The sequence below is a fragment of the Ostrinia nubilalis genome, chromosome 22 (assembly GCF_963855985.1).
Source record: "Ostrinia nubilalis chromosome 22, ilOstNubi1.1, whole genome shotgun sequence".
Taxonomy (NCBI): domain Eukaryota; kingdom Metazoa; phylum Arthropoda; class Insecta; order Lepidoptera; family Crambidae; genus Ostrinia; species Ostrinia nubilalis.
This window is the reverse complement of record NC_087109.1, coordinates 8,259,085-8,282,912: the sequence shown is the minus strand read 5'-3', so window position 1 is coordinate 8,282,912 and position 23,828 is coordinate 8,259,085. Positions and strand designations below refer to the sequence as shown.

The 23,828-nt window shown below is 39.2% G+C and overlaps 1 protein-coding gene across 1 annotated transcript; it reads left to right on the top strand.

Annotated features, from left to right (window-relative positions):
- The first annotated feature begins 23 nt into the window (after positions 1 to 23).
- On the top strand, positions 24 to 23,828 carry LOC135083063 (sodium/hydrogen exchanger 10-like). Its single transcript, XM_063977827.1, has 23 exons — positions 24 to 1,161; positions 1,598 to 1,760; positions 6,007 to 6,232; positions 6,764 to 6,920; positions 14,397 to 14,571; positions 14,929 to 15,161; positions 15,443 to 15,564; positions 15,928 to 16,054; positions 16,244 to 16,322; positions 16,692 to 16,792; positions 17,192 to 17,325; positions 17,489 to 17,592; positions 17,763 to 17,874; positions 18,358 to 18,533; positions 19,087 to 19,205; positions 19,956 to 20,100; positions 20,274 to 20,377; positions 20,680 to 20,827; positions 21,259 to 21,412; positions 21,791 to 21,870; positions 21,965 to 21,998; positions 22,277 to 22,317; positions 22,395 to 23,828. Exons 1-23 carry the CDS (start codon positions 32 to 34, stop codon positions 22,446 to 22,448), a joined length of 3,918 nt encoding a protein of 1,305 aa, XP_063833897.1. The 5' UTR covers positions 24 to 31; the 3' UTR covers positions 22,449 to 23,828.

The following is a 23,828-nucleotide window of genomic DNA, read 5'->3' as shown; positions in this document are numbered from 1 at the left end:
TATGACTTTAGTCATACAGACATAATCAACAATGGTACTTTTTACCATATTGAAAATACTCCCATTTTTCTTCACTGTGACATTCGGTCAAGGAAATATTACCACTAACGAGCTACTGCAAGATCGTTCGAAATATGGCGGGAACATCACCTTTGACGACCCGGGCAGGCCGACCCTCGCGTACCCAACCTCCCTTGGTTTCCTGTTCATCTTCATAACCATCCTTATCGGCGTTGTAGTAAGAGCTATAATGCTATCAACCAGCATGTGCATACCATACCGCGTAGTGATGTTCTGCCTTGGCGGATTAGCTGGATTCTGCGCCAACCGCTTTCCAGACTTCAAACCCTTCGTAGATATCTGTTACGTCGATGTTGACGTCCTTTTACTAACATTCCTACCTATAATCGTCTTTAACACGTCCTACAATGTGGACTCCCATTCGTTTTGGAGATGCTTCCCCCAAATTTTGCTCGTCGGAGTACCAGGGGCGTTGCTAACTGCTCTTATGGCCGCGTTCATAGCGTACCACCTGATAGATTCTTCGTGGAATCTCCCTACTGCCATCTTGTTTGGGGTCGTATGCTCTCCGATATATCCCATGGAAGTAGTGAAACAGTTGAAGGAGATGACCAAAGGGAAGTACATAAGCGTGCTGCTACTGGGTGAAGGGTTAATAGGAGATGCGACGGTCATGATCGAGTTTACAGCAGTTTTTGGGTACTTAGCTTTGGCGGTTACTGATGCGTCCCAGATAGCATTGCTTTTGCTTCGGTACGCTGGCGGAGGGCTTCTTCTTGGCTTTGCTATGGGGAAGATATCAGGGACTTTACTGTCTCTGACCTATTACGACCTGTTATGTGCTGTGACTGTGACGCTGTCTACTGCCTACCTCACGTATTACATAGGAGAGAAGTTCCTATACGTGTCTGGACTCTTGGGGACTGTCATAGCTGGTGTGCTAGTGAGCTATAGGAAGTCGACTGTGGCGGGGGAGGTGGAGCAGGTGGTGGCTCACTTCTGGAGCATACTGGCTCATACGGCGAATACCCTCGTGTTTACGATGGTGGGGGTGGTGATATTCGAGAAAGTGAGCTATGGGATGAGCATGCGCCAAGTGTCGCTGGTGTTTGTGACGTATACCACTGTGTATTGTTCCAGGTAAGAAATATTTGTATCTTAGACACAACGACCGAGACTGGAGACCGAGACGGGAGATTGCGACCGTTACTTGACTTTAGGCCACACCTTTAGGCAATGTTTAAACATCAGTTCGGTACCTAGCTCAATTATATCAGATTTTTTTCTATGTACCAGTTTTACCTGGTTTTATACCGACTGGTAATAGAGGCTAGCGAGACAGAAATGAATTTATGGAATAAATGACTAAGTAGGACATAAGAGACAGATCCTAAGTAAGTAGCGGTCGCAGTCTCCCGTATTGGGCTATTGTCTTTATTGTAGGTAAGTAGTTATTACGTTGAATAAGTAACGGTTTATCTCTAATTAATTCTGTTGTCGTAAAACCGGGTCTCCAGCGCGTATTTTGCACTACGATGTACATAAATTAATAGGTTTTAATCTCATTTCTTCCAAGGCTGCTGGTGTACACAGCCATGATGCCGCTTCTCCGCCACGTGGGCTACGGCATGACCTGGCAACACTGCATGGCTTGCGTGTGGGGCGGTCTCAGAGGCCCGCTCTCCCTGTGCCTATCGCTGATCATCCTCCACATCCCTACTGTGGCTGACGCTGGTGACGTAAGAGCTATTTATGAGTGTAGATTTGCAGCAATTTGCTGCAGCGCCGTTAGGCGAAGGTACCTATAGTTAGGCGTGTAGCACTGATTATCATTCTACGACATATTCTCGCTCTGGCTGCTGTAGGGATGTAAGATACCTACTATTACACCTACCTAGATGTAATAGACAGCAGAGAAAGAAGTCTATTACAAATTCTTCATTTTTGATGACTGACGAAATTCTTTAGGTTCTTTATTTATTAAAACACAACCCGATCGAGTTAACTGCGCACCTGGCAGCCGTGACGTCACATCGACGCTCTGGTATGGACGGGGCGTACGTGAGGAGCAGTGGCGTAGCTTGGGGGGGGCAGGGGGGGCCATGGCCCCGGGCGGCATATGAAAGGGGGCGGCGGATAAGAAAAAAAACATTGCATGAACAAGAAAAAAAAGGTCGACTATGTCTACGTTGAGACTAACAAATCTAGCTATACTGGCAATTGAAAATGAGATACAATTTGATATCGACGATTGTGTAAAAGATTTTGCTTTGAAAAAAGCACGAAGAGTACATTTTTAATCTATTTTTTTAAGTAATAGCACAGAATAATAATAATAATATCTGTATCTGTATCCCCACGCAAGCCTTATAAAGGACCGGGCCACTTTTGACCCGTGAGCTCCAAAGCGTACAAAAATAATAATAAGAATAATAATCTCTACGTGTTGGATCTGTATCCCCACGCAAGCCTTATAAAGAACCGGGCCACTTTTGACACGTGAGCTCCAAAGCGTACAAACATAATAATAATTCCACGGAAGTGGGGTGATCGAGGCTTTTTAAATGCCAAGAACCTCCACAACCGTGAAGTGTGCAGTCTCAGGGATTATTTCCTTGCCAATGAGTGCGGAATGCATCGCGATGTTGTGGCAGTTGACAAAGGCCTCACGCCGCTCTCCTTGGCGAACGAGAACTCGCGCAAGCCAAAGGTCCTGAGCGTCGCGGATCGGAAGGACGTATGGAAGAGCAAGGAGCTGCACGGGAGGTTCTATCGGGCCCTTACAGGTCCTGATGTAGACCTCCTCGCCTCGGTGAACTGGCTACGCTTCGGTGACCTCTTTGGGGAAACCGAGGGTTTTCTTGTGCAATTGCTGACGAAGTCATGATGACGAACAATTACCGAAAATATATCCTGAAGGACGGTACGGTCGACATTTGTCGAGCATGCCACCGTCCCGGAGAGTCACTCAGGCATATAATTTCTGGTTGTTCGCATCTTGCTAACGGTGAGTACTTGCACAGGCATAACCTAGTAGCCAGAATCATCCATCAGCAACTTGCTCTTCAGTACGGCCTTCTTGAATCTGAGACGCCTTATTACCGATACCAGCCGGTGCCAGTTCTCGAAAATGGTCATGCATTGCTCTATTGGGATCGTTCTATCATCACAGACAGGACTATTGTCTGTAATAAGCCTGATATTGTGGTGGTTGACCGATCCCAACGTCGGGCAATGCTCGTTGACATTACCATCCCGCATGACGAAAACCTCGTGAAGGCCGAGAAGGAAAAGCAAAGCAAATACCTTGACTTGGCCCACGAGGTGACCGCCATGTGGGATGTTGACTCGACGATCATTGTCCCGATAGTTGTCTCGGCAAACGGGCTAATAGCGAAGAGCTTCGACCAACATCTAAAGAAGCTCTCGCTGGATGGTTGGCTCAAGGGTCAGATGCAAAAGGCGGTGATCCTCAGCACGGCACGCATTGTCCGGAGGTTCCTCAGCCTGTGACCCTGACCACCGGTAGCTTGGGCCCTGCTCCGCTACCAGCGGAATAACTATTTTTAAGTATTTTTTTATAATGTATTTTTATTTATTTTTTTTGATAATTTACATTGTAAAAAAATATTTAAAATTAAGAACCAAAGTTAATAAAGAGAATAATAATAATAGTAACAAAAATATCTAAGGAGCTTACTTACCCCTCTAAAACTTGCGCCACAGATAATCTTTCGTGATTTCTCTTGTTACAAACCGAAATAAAAAAGTGGTTTGTAAATTATAGTTAAAGCCATATCTAAGCTACTTTTAAAACCGTGTATTTATTATATTCTGCAAGTTCGAAATTAAAAATTAGCTAAAATGGTAAGTTTTAGCAGTAATTAAATCTTTAACTTGCTGCAAATATCTAATGAATTCAAACAAATTATTTTAAAAAATAGCTTCGATACATATTATAAATTTTTCAAACCACTTTTTTAATTTCGGTCTATAACAAAAGTAATCAAGAAAAAATATGGTGGCGCTGGTTAGCTAGGGTAGGTACAACCCTTAATAATATTAAGCACATATTATTATGTTATTCCTTCTAAGTTCAATGAGAACAGTGTGAGTCACGTTAAAGTGTACATATTATGAAAATAGAAGAAACTAGACCTATTTTTATCGACAAAAAAGAGGTCAAAATTTTTTTGTTTTTTTTTTAATTTTTTATAAAAAAATTTTTCTTCCAATTACTTATTGTAAAGAAAACGTAATAACTTTTAAATTAAGCGGTATATCCTGATAAAATAAAACATATAACCTCCTCCTTTTTTGAAGTCGGTTAAAAACAGTAATAATGCTAAATAACAGGCGATACTAAAAAAATACATAAAATACACAAAAAATGCCAACAAATAATAAAAAATGATAGTTTTTGAAAAATATCTGCTTTTAAATTCGTGTTTTTTTTGGTTATTTGATAAATTTCTCCAAAAAATGCCCCTATAACAGGTGGTTTTTATTACTTTGTATTATTCTCTATCGTATTATCTTTGTAAAACCTAAAATCGCATGTCTCTATCCCTATCACAACATTTGCTATGATCGTTTGAACAAAAGCCTGTCACAACATTATTCTCCGCTACAAGTAGACAGTTTTAATTTTAACTAAAATGCTTATTTTACTTCGAAATCTTTTGTTTTTATTTGAAATCTAACTTGTCTTTATCAAAACTACTACAAATCTAGAGCCATTTTCAGTTTCGTTGTTAACGAAGCTTTGAATGGCGCGCCCGGAGAGGCTTAGTTCAAACGATCATTGCAAACGTTGTGATAGGGATAGAGACATGCGATTTTTGGTTTTACGAAGGTAATACGATAGAGAATAATACAAAGTAATAAAAACTACCGGTTATAGGGGCATTTTTTGGAGAAATTTATCAAATAACCAAAAAAACACGAGTTTAAAAGCATATTTTTTTCAAAAACTGACATTTTTTATTATTTGTTGGCCTTTTTCGTGTATTTTATGTATTTTTTTAGTATTGCCTGTTATTTAGCATTATTACTGTTTTTATTTTATCAGGATATACCGCTTAGTTTAAAAGTTATTACGTTTTCTTTACAATAAGTAATTGGAAGAAAAAAAATTCTATAAAAAATTTAAAAAAAAATCTCAAAAATTTTTTGACCTCTTTTTTGTCGATAATAAAAATAGGTCTAGTTTCATCTATTTTCATATGTACACTTTAACGTGACTCACACTGTATAATTTAAGATAATATTTACTCTCAATTGACAAATAAATACTTTAATACTTGTTATTATTGTTTATTGTTATACACCTAGTGTTACATAATAAAGCTGAGCTATTTAAGAGGATCAAACTTCCTGTGGGTTTCAAGCAATTGCTTCTCTTTAATGTATTTTCCTTCTGAAGCAGTGCGTGGTAGTTTATTTTGACTTTCAACAAATAAGGTGAATAGTGTATCTGAAGTCCATTCAATATAATATTTAAACTTTAAAATATTTATAATTAAAATAAAGGGCGGCGGATTTCCGGACGGCCCCGGGCGGCGAAAAGCCACGCTACGCCACTGGTGAGGAGGTGTGCGAGGGAGAGTCGCATTCTCGCCTCTGTGGTAAAACCAGCTGCTTCAGACTCAGAGGTCCCGGGTTCAATTCCCAGTGGGGGCAGATTTTTCTGTTCGGTTTGGTTGGTGGTAGGGTTTGTTCTAAGTCCACCTGGCTAGCTACCACCATCTTACCTAAGCCTGTCGTCATAACAACAATGTTAAAAGCATTGTTGTGTTCCGGCAGTTAGAGGTAAGATAGCCAGTTCCTCCGTGGTTGAGGATGGTGAGATACAGGCCAAGAGCTTCCTGGTGGTGGATAAAAAAAACCAGCGAGGTGCACAGTTAATTCGATCGGGTTGTAGCTTATTAACTTTGAGTAGTTACATTGTCGTAGTTTATTTTATAACAAGACAACAACCTCCAGATCTTCATAATCCAAACGGCTGGACTGGTTCTTCTCTCCCTACTAATCAATGCCACCACCATGGGCAAGGTTCTCAAGATGCTTGGCCTGGCCGAGATCTCTCTGGCCAAGAAAGCGAACATGACGAACTGCGTCAAGCGCATCATGATGACCAGGGACCGGTGCATATCCATGCTGAAGATGGACAAGTTCTTGGCTGATGCTAACTGGGATTTGGTTCAAGAAGGTAAGTGGGTTGATGATAACTTGAATTTTGTTTTGCTGCTCTCAATTTAAAAGGTTTTGCCACGTTTGATCTTGTAGAGATGATTCTATTGCGCCAAATATGCTGATAGTAAAACAGTGTCTGTAGGTTTTCCAGTAGATGGACAACCTGGTGAAGGTTGCGGAAAGCATCTGGATGTGGGTAGCGCAAGACCGGGCGTTGTGAAAATAGGTAAATGGCTAGGCCTTTGTCCAGCAGTGGACGTCTTTCGATTGACACGAACGAACTACTGACCTAATTATGAAGGTTCTGTATTTATGTAAATTGAATTCAAAAATAGTAGTTAACCACCCGGTGAAGTTAACTGCGTACGGCTGCCAGCCGTGACGTCACTTCAAGGCTGGTACGGACAGGGCGAAAGCAGGGATATGTGCAGGCAAGTAGGAGTGCAGCGAGGTGCACGCAGTTAGCTGGATCGGGATCTGGATCTGAACTTAATAGCACCAACATAACTACTACAAGAGATGTATGGTGTTTTTTTATTATCCAAAGGTACCACAATAAAGCACCCGTACCAGCTCCAAATATCCGGTCGGGAGGAAGACAGCGAAGATGACACGTACATGGGGTACCACTACTCCACGTGTCCCGACTGCGAGCGAGAGATTCCCAACGAGCCTACGAAGAAGGAATTCACTGAGATGATGAGGTGAACTAAAAATATTATCATCATCAATCTTACTGTTAAGTGGGAGTTCGTTTTGGGCAGCCTTCGAGAGTGGACGTGCGCAACACGTGCGCTCCAGACGGTCCGACCCTAAAATTTAAAGGCACTTACAAAGCTCTATGGCGTTTGACGCCGACGCGACGGTGAAACCCAAATGTTCTAACAGTGAAAATTACCCGAAATCATAGTCGCGATTAACTATTAACATATTCAGATGTGTAAAAATTAGTGGTATTTTTGAGTGAGAAATACTGTAGGTGAGAAAAAAGCTTCGAGTACACACCAGCACAGCGCCTAAGCTAAAAGCCTAGAAAACTAATCCGACGAAACCCGGTGAGATCTTTCCTTATCTTTCTTTCTTTATAAATATTTGGTGTCAATTATCTTGCCAAAAGCACCAAAGCAAACGCATAATTATGATCTAGTATTTTCATTTAAAAATATGTAACATAGATCGCAGTTTGTCAAATGAATAGCTCTAACTTTTGGTCCATAAACTTTACTTTTTTATTAATAATTTTGATACATACAGATTCTACATGTACTCTACATGTCTATGTATCCTACTTCTTGCATGTCATTATAGTAAGTATAAATAATAATTGATAACAAAGAAAGATCCCTACAAAACTTTCACCAAACACATTCTATAAAAGACATCTATTGCACAAAATTTCAAAGCGCGTACCAAGAAAGGTCAACATCTGGTCGCCATAAAAAGTTTCCAAAAGCAATAAATATTTAACTTCACTATTGCACTACCATTAGTAGATGGGCACTTTAAACACATTTGCCACGAAATACACAAAAAAAAAATTTAAACAACAGAGATCCTTTGCTTTGCAAAAAAACTAATAGTCACATCTGCATGTCGTAAACCATTCAAAAGTACAACTCATACAAAAAAAGAGGTGGCCCGACTAACATTTTGTTGAAAGCAGGTCAAAAACAAAAGACTTGACAATACAAAATACAATTAACACCGTAGTCATAATTCACTAACCCTCTAGTTATAAGCCCCTTTTTACAGCTAAAAAATGAAGGCATACACTTTAAAACTACCTGGCGATGGAAAATATCGACTTGGAGAAAGAGCTTAGGTACCAAATCAATGAACCTATGTATCCCAGACTTGATCAAAAAGCGGCCAGACAAGATCTTGTACATTTTAACGAGAGAAATATACCTAGTGGATGAAACAAGTGAATCACCAATCAAAGAGCAGACCAGGTACCTGGAAAATCATCTAAGAAATCTTGAGCCTTAAAGAATCAGAATTTACTGCCATATTTACACATGCGTAGATAAATACTATCAGACAGAACATCAGCTTACCGGAATCGGAAAATTGAAAGAGTAATCGAACATACTACAGTTTTAAGAGACTTAAGGCCGGGTAGCAGAGAAAATGGCGAAAATGAGGTTTTCATTTATCATTTTTGAGGTACTAAACAGTAAAATTAAAGGCTAAGATTTTTATTGGGCATAGTTGAGGATATTTTCTAGGGCAATTAACGGATGGAAACACGATTTGATGAAGTTGACTCGATAGAATAAATTCCCAAAGTTACCTCTATTCGTTTTCTATTTATGGTTTTATTTTTAAAATAAGCGATTTGAGATTCTAAATCTTTTACTAAACTAAAGTTCAGAAATAACTCGAGGGCTTTTAACGGATGAAATTTTTATATTGCGTCTTATTTAGTTACTATGTTAAAAAATGTGGAAAAAATCGTCCATGACGGCTTGGACAATCTCAATCAGTCGCGCGGTGGCGCTTACGGAGGACGGACGCGTGTCAGTTTTATGGCCGTGACAGTTCGCGATTTGTCAATATTTTTGACAATGATGACTTTGATGAGTCACAGTATAATAATATCAGTGCTACTGGAGAAAGCTAAAATTTTTGATAATTAAGAATTATCAATTTTGTCTACCTATTGAAACTTAAATCGTTCGCATCCTTTTAAACGAAGACTCTACTCATGATACATAGTACATTCCTCAAATATGAGACAAAACCAATGAGTTAAAATTACATTTTAATAGTACCTACATACAATCGTCTTTACACTCTTTAGAAGACACTGACACTGATACAAATAAATAATAAAAAATTAGGTCATTGGGTCAAATATAGGGGCAGCTGCACGTCACTGAAAGACGATTCTGTTTACTCGGCATCTGGGCTGGAGAACATGAACCCTTGTTTACAGATGCAGATGTAAATGGAGTTATAACTGGACAAATTTTACATGAAATGTGTAACAGAAATCAGTTAAAAGACACATACATGGAATACCAATAAGGTTGCGGAGGGAAAGCTACCTATATAAACTAGCGGCCGCCCGCGACTTCGTTCGCGTAGACCTCGTTTTACCCCCGTTAGATATCATGTTGATAGATGGCGTTTCACGGCTTCCCCCAAATGAATATTTACAAACGTCATACAGTAGTTTGTCCAGCGCTGTAGATTTTAACCAATGACGATAGGTAAATGGCGCTTTTTAGACACGTCTTATTTATTTATTGAAATTTATTTGTCACATATCGTCATAAGTGTTAGCCTATATGTTAATCTGGGTTATAAACAATAATACTGTAAAGTTTCAACAAAATCCGTTCAGTAGTTTTTGCGTGAAAGAGTAACAAACATCCAGACATCCAAACTTTCGCCTTTATAATATTAGTAGGTAGTAGGATATTTCACAATCCAAACTAATATTTTACTATTTAGTTTAGCATTTACTTACCTACAGTAAATATTAGTTTGTATTGTGAAATGCTTAAAATAAAATAAAAAATAAAACAAAATAGGGTTTCAAATTACCTATCTTTATCTAATTTATAAAGAGGTAAAGTTTGTGTGTTTGTATATTTGTTAAATTGTAAGGGGTAATCTCGGGGTCTGCTGAACCGATTTTAAAAAATCTTTCACCAATAGAAAGCCACATTATATCTGAGTGTAATAGGTTATATAAAAACCGAAAAATACTACGCGGCGAAGCGGCGGGCGGAAAGCTAGTTTATTTATAATTATGTACGAGCATAATAATTTATTGAAGTCTAAGTCAAACATTCTTTATTTGTGTGGACCTATATATTAACGAGAGATTACAAGGCGTCAAATATTTCAAGAAAAAAATTAAAAACTATTATAAAGCTAAATTTTGCTCTCATGGAGCCTTTACCTACTCTGACAAATCAAGACTTAAAGAAGAAACTAATAATAAAACTATTTAACTGTCCTGCAATGAAAAGCTTGATCGGGTACAACACCTCAAGTTATTTTAGAACTTGATTTCATTAAAAGACTCTGAATATCAAATTGCTTAGGTATCTAAAGTCAAACGATTCTGAAATGTCAAGTGGCATAAAGTTGGGACTAATAAATAACCCATTAAGATAGTAACGCCCTCCTGTCAATGACATACCTGGAACGTTAGAGTATTGGACAACTAGTAAAAATGCTTTGTCCTAAATGACTGACGGATATCGTAGAGACCTGAAAGTTGGAAGGTGTGTTCTTTGTATGACGTAGGCATCCGATTTTCCGAAATGGGGTCATGAAATGAAGTGGGTGAAAAAAGGGGGCAAAGATTGTATGGGACAGTGATTATTTGATTCAATCTACTTGAAATTTTGCTTAACAATTCCTTAATAATATTATAATTCATGACAAACGTGTGAAAGGGGTAGAAAGTTAATTTGGGAGTCATTTGCGTCGAAGTTGATATCAATACTAGATACTTACTGCTTTTGATTTAATTACTTTTTATTTTTACAAGTGTTTGAAAACTCCATGTCAGTTTGCAATCAATGTCAAGTGAAATCTCAAATTGAAATGTCCAATCTCAATGAGGAGGCTCTGCATTTATTCCTAGAATTCCCCTAACACCGTCAAATTACCCATTCGAATTCAAGACAGTGCAGTTTCCCATCAAAATCTGCTTCGTAATGACTATAAACAAAGCTCAAAGTCAAACTCTAGCAACCTCTGCATAAACTCCCATGAGTGCTCAGAGCGGGTGCCTGCGCCAGGTAACCGCGTGTGATGCTCATAGTGATTTTCGATACAGAGCCCCGTAATACGTTGTACATAAATTATGGAAAGAAAACACCCAGACCAATACAAACAAAATAATATGTATGCAATTTTAGTATGATATTTTTATTTATTAATCAACAAAAAGACTGAACAAAATTGATGCGTGTACTGATTAATGTAATTAACCACATGCAAAGTTTCGTGAATTGCAACAACTATAATTTATTATCCAAGCTCTAAATAATCGCTACTACGAGTAACTGATCATAAAATGTTTTTCTGATGAACTGATCATTAAATGACCTACCGATAGGTCGAGTGACGTAATCTTGAAATTCTTTTGAACTTCCGGAAGGTCGGGTGATGCCACGCCTCTTTGAACCATGTTTACTTTGGCAGTTATATTTTATACTTATTCGATTCTAAAATATATTCCCAAAAATTCTGAAAGGTGTTTTAATTTGTATCACTTGGATATGATTTGTATTAGAAAGTGTTGTGAGTATGACGCTTGAACGGGAGGAAGTCAACCTAACCTAACCAACTGGTATTTTTATACTGTGTAGCTGGGAGAGCTCTTTGGCGCGCTGTCTTCGGCGAAGTATTGCGCGCGCAGATTTTGACAGCGTGAAATACCTACTTTAGCAGAAATACCAAGCCTTAAATGCACTGAGAAGTCTAGGAATTTTGCAAAGGGTCTTCATTATAAACAGAAGAGAGATACTCCGCCTAAAAACTCATTTAATAGCAAGAAAACTCAAAAACTGGAACCAAAACCATGCCATTGACCAATTAATAACGAAATCCTATAGGAACCACAAAATATTCAAATCGATTGGAGAAACTACGTATTCCAATAAGAAACTTCAGATCGCAAGCAATTTAACCTACAGTGTACACACAGCTCAACAAGCTCTGCTGCAACCTTGTCGGAAAACGGATTTCAACCAGAAAATTTGAATCTAATTAGATTTTTTTCAATGAGAATACATACTTTCACCAAGAGCATAAAAACCTAATCCAACGAGGCAGTTAGCATTGTCTTTTGCCTCGAGAGAACTATATCATGGATATCTTGAAGACATCGAAAAATAATTTAAGTACTAAAAGAAATTAAAAATATCCACCGAAAAAAATCCACGAAACAGTGAAGAAATAAAAACCTAATGGAAACGATGGAAGAAACCCAATGTATAAATCACCCTGCATAAAGATCATTGAACTAAAAAGAAATCATATTAGATTACACCAAGGCGAACCGTTTAATGTTAGGAAAATATGAACGCGCTCCTAAAAATGCCGTTTTTAGTGACCCGCCGTCCGCTTACCGCATCAAGCACAATCCAAGAAACGAAAGAGAGAAGACTAAATTAACCCACCATAAAATTATATAAGAAAAGCAGCACAAGAAACACTAGATTATGGAAAAATTATGTCAAAAGACAGCGAAAAAGACGACAAAAACCCAGAACCGCATATATCGACGGAATAGTCAAAAGTGCAAACATATTAAATAATCGAAAAGAGAAGATTTATTTAGCCCAAAACAAAAAACAATAATAAGAAATATTCGACTCAGGGAAAACAGACAACAAAGAAGACGACAAAAACCCAAAACCACAGTTATCGCCGTAGTAATTATTTAAAAAAACCCAAAAGAGTCAAGTTTTTCAGAGGTTGTGGATTAATGGAACTAAAATTTAAACATCTACTATCCAAGAAATAGAAAAGAGTGAACTCAATTATGACACAAATAAATTAAGCATAAGAAATATCTGACCCGGAACATGTAAATAAAGAAGACGTCAAAAACTCAGTAGGTATCTACCTAACACAGACCTCAGGAGAAAAATGAAGATAGCCTAGCAGCAGTATAAGAACCAAGACATCTCACCAAAGGCCAGACCGCCCGTCTCATCACAGAAACGCTTAGTCCTACCAACGATATGAAGAAAAGTAGCATACAATTGGAAAAACAATGAAGCAAGTCTTGTAGCAGTAGAACTAAGAAAAACCAAGCCGCCTTATCAAAAGCCAGACCGCCCATCGCATTGCATCAACGCCCAGTCCGATCACCGATATCAAGAAAAGAAGCATAAAATCGGAAGAACAATGAAGCTAGTCTTGTAGCAGTACAAGAACTAAGAATAACCAAGCCGTCTCATTAAAAGCCAGATTAAGCTAAAGAAAAGAAATACAAGAAATATTTTACCTGGAGGAATATATAGGCAGAAAATAAGACGATACAATCGGGACAACAATGAAGCTAGTCCAGCAGTAGTACGAGAACATAGAATAAACAAGCCACCTCCCACACCAAAGGCTAGACCGCCCATCTCATCGCACCACGCGTTTAGTCCTTCCAACGGCACTAAGAAAAGAAGTAGAAGAAATAATTAATCTGGAAGATACAGAGACGACAAAAACTTAGTACCGCAGACATCAAGAGAACAACGAGGCTAGTCTAGCAGCAGTATATGAACCAAGAACAACCAAAGCCATCTCATCAAAGGCCAGACCGCCCATCTCATCGCATCAACGCTCAGTCCTATCAACGTTAACCCGTCTTTACTTACCTATTTTCCTAGACCAGGCTCAGGATGCATATCTACTTGGTTGTGGTCGACCGGTTGCGGTTTAAAAGACGCAGCGGCTAGTCGGCCGTCCTCTCCCATCCCAGAGCGTGTCTTTCCTTAAAATCGTGCCCCCTGGTATACCGGTTTGACCGGGACAGGCCTCGTCCTGGCTGGGTCGGCACTATCGTATCGTATCGTATCGTATCATCAATCTTACTGTTAAGTGTAGACTACAAGAGCAAGCAAGATGTACCACCGACGGTAATACCAGTAACATAGCGATAAGATTAAGAACGAACAGCCTTAAAAAAATGTTGAATCCGATAATAGTTAGCAGAGTACGAAAAGATGATTTTTACTCGAGGAGTAAGCAGGTACTTACTTACATACCGCTACCGAGCTTTTTCTCTAATTTCACTTTTTTTTAAAGATTTATTAATAGTGTAATTGGTAGCTACTACCGTTCTATTCATGAATAAATAAATAAATTAATAATTATTTGTAATTGCGCAAATTAACAATACTCCCGTTAGCTGCTCGTACTAAGCTAAAGTACGAGTGGGCTCACCACAATAGTCGAGCGGCTGCGGGATTCGAACCAGCATTCCCCGGATCACGAGTCGGCCAGTCCGATCCCTTATTCCCTTTACCGTTCGGCTATCGTGGCTTCAAACTTTAAAGTTACCTCACTCAATCCTAGGCTTAGATAGTTAATATGTATATTATTTCAGCGATGTATCATTACTTAATCTATGCTGGATTATTGACTTGACTAAGTCTAGTTCCAGTAGTTTTTTTTTTAATGTTTCTCCTACGTTTTTTCTCGTTCTACAGGGAAGCTAACCAACGGGTCCTCAAAGCTATGAAGATATCCTACTGGCGCCAGTACGAGCACGGTAAGATAAGCAAAGACGGCGTCAGGACGCTCGTGCAAGCCGTCGAAGTTGCCACAGACTCTGAAAATGGAAGGGTTAATCTGGACCAGCTGGGCACTTTGTGGAAGCCAAAGGTATGTAAAATAATCACTGCAATACCAATTCGAAGTTAGTGGTATTAGTTTAAAGCTAATCAGTGTGACTTTCTTCTGCGCTTGCTTTAATACATGACTTACATTAGGTACATCTCACCTGATGGAAAGTGAATCCTCAATCTCAGAGGAACTGGCTAGGTACCTTACCTCCAACTGCTGAAACACAATAATACTGTTAACATTAGTAAGATGGTGGATAGGTAGTCAGACAAGCCCTACCACCAACCAAAAATTTTTGCCCCCACTGGAAATTGAACTTCTTGGTTTGAAATAAGTTGGTCCGATCACTGGACTAAAGAGGTACTCATGATCAAACAAAGGGTAATTTATCACCAGGCACACGCAGTCTGGTTACGTCACAAGCTGGTAAACGTCATGACGCCCGAAGCGGCGAACGCTCAAGTGCCCCGCCATCCGCTGCGCCAGCGCTGCTACCGGATCGTGACCAGCGTGTGGTTTGACATGTTCATCTACCTGATGATCCTGTGTAACACTCCCGTGATACTCTGCGAGGTGGCCATGAAGTCGCCGGCTAAGATTTACACGCACGTCATTAAGGGGTTGAACTTGTAAGTGTTTCAGGATTATCTTCTAGAATTTAGATTTTTTAGCAGCTACGTACTTTTTAAATGTGGCTATTGTATAGTCCATTACGCCTTCAGGTACCAGTGCTAGCATAGCAGATAGTGTTAATTTTTAATCATCCTTATTAGCCTTGGCGCTTGGTGCATGTTAAGCTTTTTCTAAATTTCTGTTCTGACCAAATTAGATGCATTTGTTTGACTCCTGAAATACTTACCTACTTACACTAGACATGGGGCAAAGCTGGTGGATCTAATAAATTTTTCAGATTCTTCTACATCATCTACGTATTCGAGATGATCTTAAAAATGATTGCATTCGGCGTTTGTGGGTACTTCAAGTCCCACTGGAACAAGCTGGACTTCTTCATTATTGCGATGGCTACTGGTGGTCAGTACTGTGTTCTTTCTCTATTAGTTTTCCCTTACCTACTTACACTGATGAGACAAGTTGCTGTGAGGTCTTGATGTTTGTACAGGTAGCTTATTTTCAGAAGAAATTTAAGTGAGTAAAACTGATCAAACTATGACAAAGATAAAGGCACTTGCCTTATTAATATTGATATTGAGTGAAAAAAAAATTTTTTTTTTCACCACGAGGAAGCTCTTGGCCTGTATCTCACCTAATGGTAAGTGACGATCAGGCCGTAGGTGGAAGCGAGCTTCACCCGGAATCCTCAACCACGGAGGAACTGGCTATCTTACCTCTAACTGCCGGAACACAACAATGCTGTTAATATTTATTTTCTTGCAGACTTAGCATTGGACATAGTAGACACTGTGACTCCTTGGGACAAGTGGAACAACTTCAATTCAAGCGTCCTGACTGCTACGAAACTGTTAAGGATGCTGCGGTTTCTTAGGCTTTGCAAGTTGGCTCGGTAAAGGTTTTTTATCCTATTGTATCATCACAATCTTCGGACTATACAAAACCTCTCAATTTGTAGCGATGAGTTCACTTCAACGCGTTCTGTCATTAGTTGCGGCGATCTATGGACGTGCAATGATCGCCATCGCCGATGCAAGCTCGCCTTGGTTTTGTCGAAGCTTTAACGTTTTGGTGATTTCAGGGTGTCAGTTCCAAAAATCATGGCATACATAGATCGGATGATAGACATCCAGCTAGCCTATGGCTATGACGTCGGAAAGGTAATACCTAATCCCCTTATAAATATCCTTATAGTCCAGTCATTTGGTAGTTTTACCTGGAATGTTTTCCGGGAGTTTTGAAAATTGGTCATAAATGCTCTTTAATTACAACTTTGCGCCCTCGTATCGTTGCCGCGTGCGCCGCCATATTGGAAAAATGGCGCATAATAGCAGGTTTTTACCCGACTGCGCCAAAAGGAGGGTTATGTTTTCAATATCCCCGTATTGGATCAAATGACTGGACTAAGCTTTGTTGGATAGCCGTTTGGCCTGGTGGTGTTGTTTCTGACACTTGATGAAGTTACCTAGCTGCAAGTACCTACTTTGTCTATCTACGAGTATATTCGCTATAACTATTGTTGTTATCAGGGTTTCGTCACAGGAGAGCAGGAAGTATGCAACTTGCTGCCCCAGCTGGTAGATAACAAGCAGATACAGGAAACCTTGAATGCAAGGTTGGAAGCAGATCGGTAAATATCTCTTCTAATGATTCGTTTGTTTTTTTCCACTTCATTTATTGGTACCTAGTAGGTACTATTATCATGAATCCAGGATTTATATTCTGAAACTGGCTAAAAAATATTCTGATTCAACTTCGAAGAAAACAGACGTCAGACTTGTTTCCCACTCGTATTCTTTACCTACATTATTTATAACACACTAGCTGACCCGGCGAACTTCGTACTGAAATGATGTAGAATTAAATGGTGAAAAATTTTTTAAAATCGATCTTGTAGTTTCGGAGCCTATTCAATACAAACAAATCTTTCCTCTTATAAAATTAGTGAGATTAAATTACGTATTAATGACTTGTTAGTTATTTGGATTTGGACTTAGTTATTCGTAGTGCTTAGATATAATGGGTACAGTTTAGCAGTGACGCGTCAGCTGGGACTCCTCCAAAGAGACCGGCCGTGGACCGCCATCACTGTGAAGACCCGCCAAGCCACTACCTCCACCCTGAACATCATGATGCTGGACGCTATGCAGCTGAAGGAAGAAGGTTACTAATACTATCTATCATTAAGTCTCTCACTTATTATGATAAGAGTTCAAGTATACATGAATATTTACAAAAATAAGAAACACCACGTTGGGCGCCACATTTTCTACGTAAATTTTTTTTTCATCATTTTCCATGACCATACAAAATTGTTATTCAACAGGTTTCCTAGATGAAATGGAATATCGTTTATTAGTAAATGCGATACAGGAGAAAGTTCAAATGTGCCGACATAAGGGCAGTCTAGTTGCACCGTCTTCACCTGAAGTAAGTAGTAGAATTTATACTCAAGTATGAATCTTGATTGAACTTTGTTTAGGTATTTATCACTCGGTTATCGGCGAAGCTACTAAATTAAATTAAAAATAAATTAAAAATTAAGCCGAAGCTAGGGAAGTTCCTTTGCGTTTTTAAATTTAATTATGATTTTCAAATAGACTCAACTTCGGGCCGTCTCCTGGCTACAAGGCAACGAGAGAGCAGCGGATTTCTTTCTGGAAAACTCGGAAATTATGAACTATAATTACAACGATATTCTCATCTCACGAGGTACAGATTAGTTTTTGTCGTCATTAACAAATTGAAATTGTACCTACCTAATATTTATCTGCGTGATCCAAAGCACCCAAAGGTTGCATTAAGTACACATTTTTTAAAAATAATTTTTGTACAATATACTTAGTAATTAATAGATCGTTTCTTTCATCCACGAAGACGCGCCCCACCAATTTTTGGTGGAGGGGAGCGCGGGGTGCGGGGAGTTAGATACGAGCTCAGATCATAGACTATGATCTAAGGATACGAGCAATCCGAGCGTTATTATTGTAGTGTACGTGTGCCCTCTTTGATAATTATTTAGCGTGTACCGATAACACTCAACATTAGCGGAAGAATGGTGGGGCGCGTCTTCGTGGATGAAACAATCTATATTAGTGGGTTTAGTCCACCTCATCATTCGCAATATCGAATAATCGAGTTAGCACACACAACCAGCACGTGTCTAGTAGTTCCTACATATAAGTTTCTGTTTAGGCGACGAGCCTAAAGGCCTTTACATACTGGTCTCCGGCCTGCTGGAAGCCACGTACGAGCCACCAGAGGGAGACATGGACGAGGCCATACCCAACTACGAGTTCCTGACCGACCTGAAGTTCGGAGACCCCAGTCAGGACTACATAGTGTCGGGAAATGCCATTGGAGTACTGGGGGTTAGTGCTTTTAGTCAATAAGTAGATAAGTAACATTCTTGTAAATAAGTTGTTTTGTATTTGATTGTGCTAAAGCTTAAAAAGCAATTAATCTTGATGCCGATACTGGTTTTTTTTTTTATCCACAACGAAGAAGCTCTTGGCCTGTATCTCACCTGATGGTAAGTTGGATAGGATAAAAATCGTTGATTGTGTTGATGGTCTCATAACTCTCGCTACGCGACCTATACCTAGATAGATTTCAAGCAGCTGGCTAGCTACCACCATCATACCTGTCTTTCGCCATCACACCAGCAGTTGCGTTCAGTCAGTGCTTTTTTTTAATAATCTTTATTAAAGATAAGATACAGCCTTGTTTGTTCCGGGCGTTTCGGCAGTTAGAGGTAAGATAGATATTCCACTATGGTTGAGGATTCCGGGTGAAGCTCGCATCCTGATTATCACTTTACATCAAGCACGTGAGATGCAGGATGCAGGCCAAAAGTTTCCTCGTTGTGGATAAAAAAAACCCCAAAGTAAAGTCTCCTTTTATGACATGATTTCATTCAACAAGGTGCTGACGAGTCGCCCCTACAACTACACGGTGCGCTGCGACTCCGCCGTGCAGGCCTATTACATCACCATGCCGATCATCAAGGAGGCCTTCAACCTGGCTCCGCATCCTATCATGGGGTATAAGGATTGTAATTCCATTGTTTTGATGCATTTAGACCAAGGATTTTTTGTAGGTATAAAAAATCACAAATTTTTCAATTAAACAACTTTTTCCAATTGAACCGAAGACTCCGGTTTCGAGCTTATGTGGCGAGAGATTATCATAAAGCTGGCGATAATGGTGCTGCCCACAGTGCTGGCTTACAAATAAATTATGCCAGTGGAAATTGAATCCTACTATGTATTTATCTTCTGGGTTAAACCTCGACAGTTCACTTCAACATTTTAAGTTGACACATCCTAATCTGATCTCTAAAGCCTTGGGCAGACCAAACGCGGGGCAGTAGCAGCGCAGTTTGAATGCGGGCCCGCGCAAGTTGTAATACAAGAAACTCTTTGAAGTATGTCACACCAAATTTGAACGCGGGCCCGCGCTCCAACCGCGCCGAACTGCAACTGCCGAAATACAAACGAGGCGGCGCCGCGGCGCGGGTGCGGGACAGAAGCGGCGCGAACGCGGGCCCGCGCCGTTGTATTACAATGGGCGGCCATATTAGCATGACACACCGGACGCAGGGCGGTAGCAGCACGTTGAAAGCGGTTTTCGAATATTTAAATTTTTGACAACCGCCCGCGTTGCAATTGCTTTGAAACTGCGCTGCTTTCAGTGTGCCTCAGCCGCGCTGCAACTGACCCGCACTGCTTCTGACCTGCGTTTGGTCTGTGGAAGCCTTAAGACTACTGTCTTATAAAGCTCATTTCATCCAGTCTGGAAGCAGCGATGTGGCGAGAGATCGGCATAAAGCTGGCGATGATGGTGCTGCCGACGGTGCCGGCTTACCACGGCTGGTCGGTGGAGAAACTGAGCATGAGATTGGAGCATGCGTTTGTGCCGTGCCTTAAAGCATTCAAGGTATGCAGCCTTTTGCGTTTAAGATAAAAATGATGGTAGTTTACATGGTGACATTATCTGCAAGTAATAATTCATCTACTTGAAGTCAACTACAACTTACTCCATAACTTCACTCCATAGAACGCTAGGATATACCTACCTACGAACCTACCATTTGATTCCAAATGTTCCAGGTATTTGTGGTAAATGAGCTGATGGAGGACATAATTCTGATTGACGGGGTCTGTCAAGATATGGCCACTCGGGAAGTGTTCCAGCCTCCTTGTTACATACCCAGGTAGGTAATAGCGTATTCTTCATTACTATGCTATGAAACACGCCCAAGCAACACACACAAAATGTTACCTGTACCTGCATGATTAGACCAGGCAAGAGTAGACTTTCAATAAATACAAAGCGGGAAGCACCTGGATGCAGGCTGCGCAGGATCGGTTGTTGCGGAAATCCTTGGTAGGCCTTTGTAATCCTTTGACTGAAACGAATAAAATACCCAATATCTAACCAATCTGGAAATCATTGGGGGAGGTCTGTGATTAGTAGTGAACATCCTGCGGTTGAAATGATGACGATGATTCACAGGACAGCCCACCGCCTGATCTTCCCAAAGTCCTCCCAGCTGATGGTGTCCAACTCCTGCCCCGAGACCATGCTGCTCATCGTCCCAGCCAAGGATGCGGATGAGCTAGACATCATGGAAGACGAGCTGGATGACTTGCAGTGCGAACTGGTTGGTTCTTTTTGATAAGATTGGTTGATGGCTTAATTCGTGCTAAGATACTTCTATGTAAATAACAGTTACCTACTTGTGATGTGACATACCTAATGTGAAACTTAACTGGTGCATGCCTGCCGCAGGTGGACACATAGAATATACCTTAGCGTTCTTCTATTCTGAAGATGTGCAATCTATCTCCGTAGATCACTGAGCTATCTTCTTGGTGACATTAGCTCATGCTCATGCAAAAGACGTGGCATACCGTTCTCTTTCATTTGGAATCCTATGAGCAAATCCAGTCCGCAGACGAACCTTATTCTCCCTAGGAACTTGACAATGCAAGATTCAGCCAGCTATTGTTGTTTGTAGTAGTACGTTTAGGCTCTAACCAAGGATGGATCTAAGCTCTGAGCATTAAGGTTCAATTTGCATCACCAACCCAGGTTTCCAACGTGTCCTCCCGCTGCCTGTACCACAAAGTGGTCCGCAAGCTGTCAAGCGACTCTCGTGGCGCGGTAGCGCGGCGCGGGCGCAAGCGGCGACGCGGGAATGCAAGGAGAGTGAACTATAGAGAGTCTATGTGGGGGAAGCAGACGTGTGAGTTGTTTATTGATTTAAGATTGGGATTGAAAACCAGTTGATATCACGGTCCAATCGATCGATCAAAATGGAAATCATTGGGAGAGGTTTATGTTCAGCAGTTGGACGTCCTATGGCTGAAATGATGATATCACGGTTTTGACACACAATGTGTAGGTTTTCCTACACATGCATTTTGCGAAGTACACACACTGCATTAGATCCGATACAACCAAATATAGTTTTTCGAGAGAGACGACAATTATGTATTTACTTACAAAATTGTAGTTTGAACTTGGCGACTCCTTGGTTAGGTGGTAGTTTTATTGCAGCCATGCCAAGGTATTTAGTGTAAGTTCTATCTATCTATGCTGTAACTTAACTTATTCTCAACAGCGAGCGCGCCCGGCATCGGGACTGATCAAAGCGAGAAAGAACTCAGTTCTAAATATTACAAGCCCAGCCTCGTAGACATGGTAATAAAGAGATTTTAAGTTTTCGATATGTTCAGTTTGCTTCCTAAAAGTAGGTATACTGTACAGTTTTCACGCCTAAAACTTTTTATTTCAGCAACCCGAAAAGTTGGAGTCGACTCGACAGAAAAGTAAGACTTTTACATAATATGATTTTTATTTCAGATTTCTTAGGACCTTATTATTCTCTATTCACATCTCAACATCAAGCAAGCTACAGTGTGCCACAGTTCCAGCTATCACCCGTCATGTCACCTTGCTCTATCGCAAAGACAAAACAGAGATGGTAGATGGAACTGTGGCCCACCACTGTACTTTTCAATGTAGGAGAATGATAAATAAATAGGTACCTAGTAGTTGGAGAAGGAATTTAAATGGCAGATAAATATTAATATGGTATCTCTTTCAGGCGAGGTGAGGATCACCGAGTCCGGTACACCAGAAGAAGAGGTAAATTCCTTACAGAATGAAAACTCTTTTGATTAAGCTAAGGTCTATTACATAACATAGAAATGGTACATTTTCAGCTCTACAACACATTGCTTACAAAGCTCAAGCGATCTTCGCTTGAAAAGCGATAAATCGTTACGAAATCAAGGTAAATCAATTATTATCAATCAAATCAAGGATGCTAATGTACAAATATTTTTCATACAAATGTATAGCATGAAAATTATGTATTTTTTAAATAACTTGTGGTTTAATAATGATTGTATCTTTTGAGACGGTTTACCTACTTTATTATCGTTTTGATAACATTATATGTATTTTTCCTTTACGCTTTGATAATGATTTACAAAAAACTATTTCGATGTTTTTATTTATACATATTTAAATTTATATTATATTTTATTTCGCTATTTATTAAACTTCTGAATATTTTACTGAAGTTTTCTTAATTCTCTATGGGTAACCAACTATGTTACTTTAAATAAAACAAAAAGTTTGGTGTTTTCATTTATTAAAATTAAAGAAAATATAAAATTAGTACTAAAATGTTAGGTCACACAAATTACCACCAAAATGATATGACCATTATATTTTTTTGATAAAATTAAATCTTTATAAACTGTATTGAAAAGAAATCAGGAATGTTAACAAAATGCATCCGATTAACAAAGGATAATAAAGGACCGAGGGTCTTAGCACCAAATAAATATTTAACCATTAAACAATAATAATCTGGAAAACAAATGTCTAAATAACAATATTTTTTAAATCCACTCTTATAATATTTTTTCTATCTACAAACCAATATTACATTTATTTTAGTTGAAATTTTGATAGTGGATTTATAACAAATAAAAACATCAGTTAAATAATTTATTGCTGCACCCCAATGTTATTATTTATAACATTTAAAATATTCATGGTTTTTTAAAAAGTAATAGGAAAAAATTGCTTTGAAAATGCAAACAAGGATGTACACTTTCCCAGTATTAAAAAAGGTTTTTACTTGTGCAAAATAAAATAGCCTTTTTCAAGTCGAAGTAGCAATATAAAAGCACACACAATAGATTCTTATATTAACTTATTTAGATATTTTTTATCTTAACATTTTAGTAATTTTTAACTTTTTTTTACTGACACAAATTAAAAAGCAGACTATTTTCAATAAAAAATTTAGACAACAACAGTTTTCACATTGAGCTGTTATTAACTACTTTTAACATTATAATTATAACAGTTACATATTTAAGTTATTCTATTACTACTATAATCTTTAAAGTAACTACCTACAATAGAAAAAGTTGTTGCTTATTTAATTGCTTCAGATGTTATTGCTTTCAGTAAGAATTTTTACTGTACAGCACAGAAAAGAAATCTCAGTTTATTTTCATTTAATCGTCAATGCTGGATAATTATATTCAGGTTAACCCCTCAAGGCCTATGGCTGCCTGATGCATGATCTCACACTACAGTAATAAGGCAGGCTGTAGCCACTTTTATAATTGCACGAA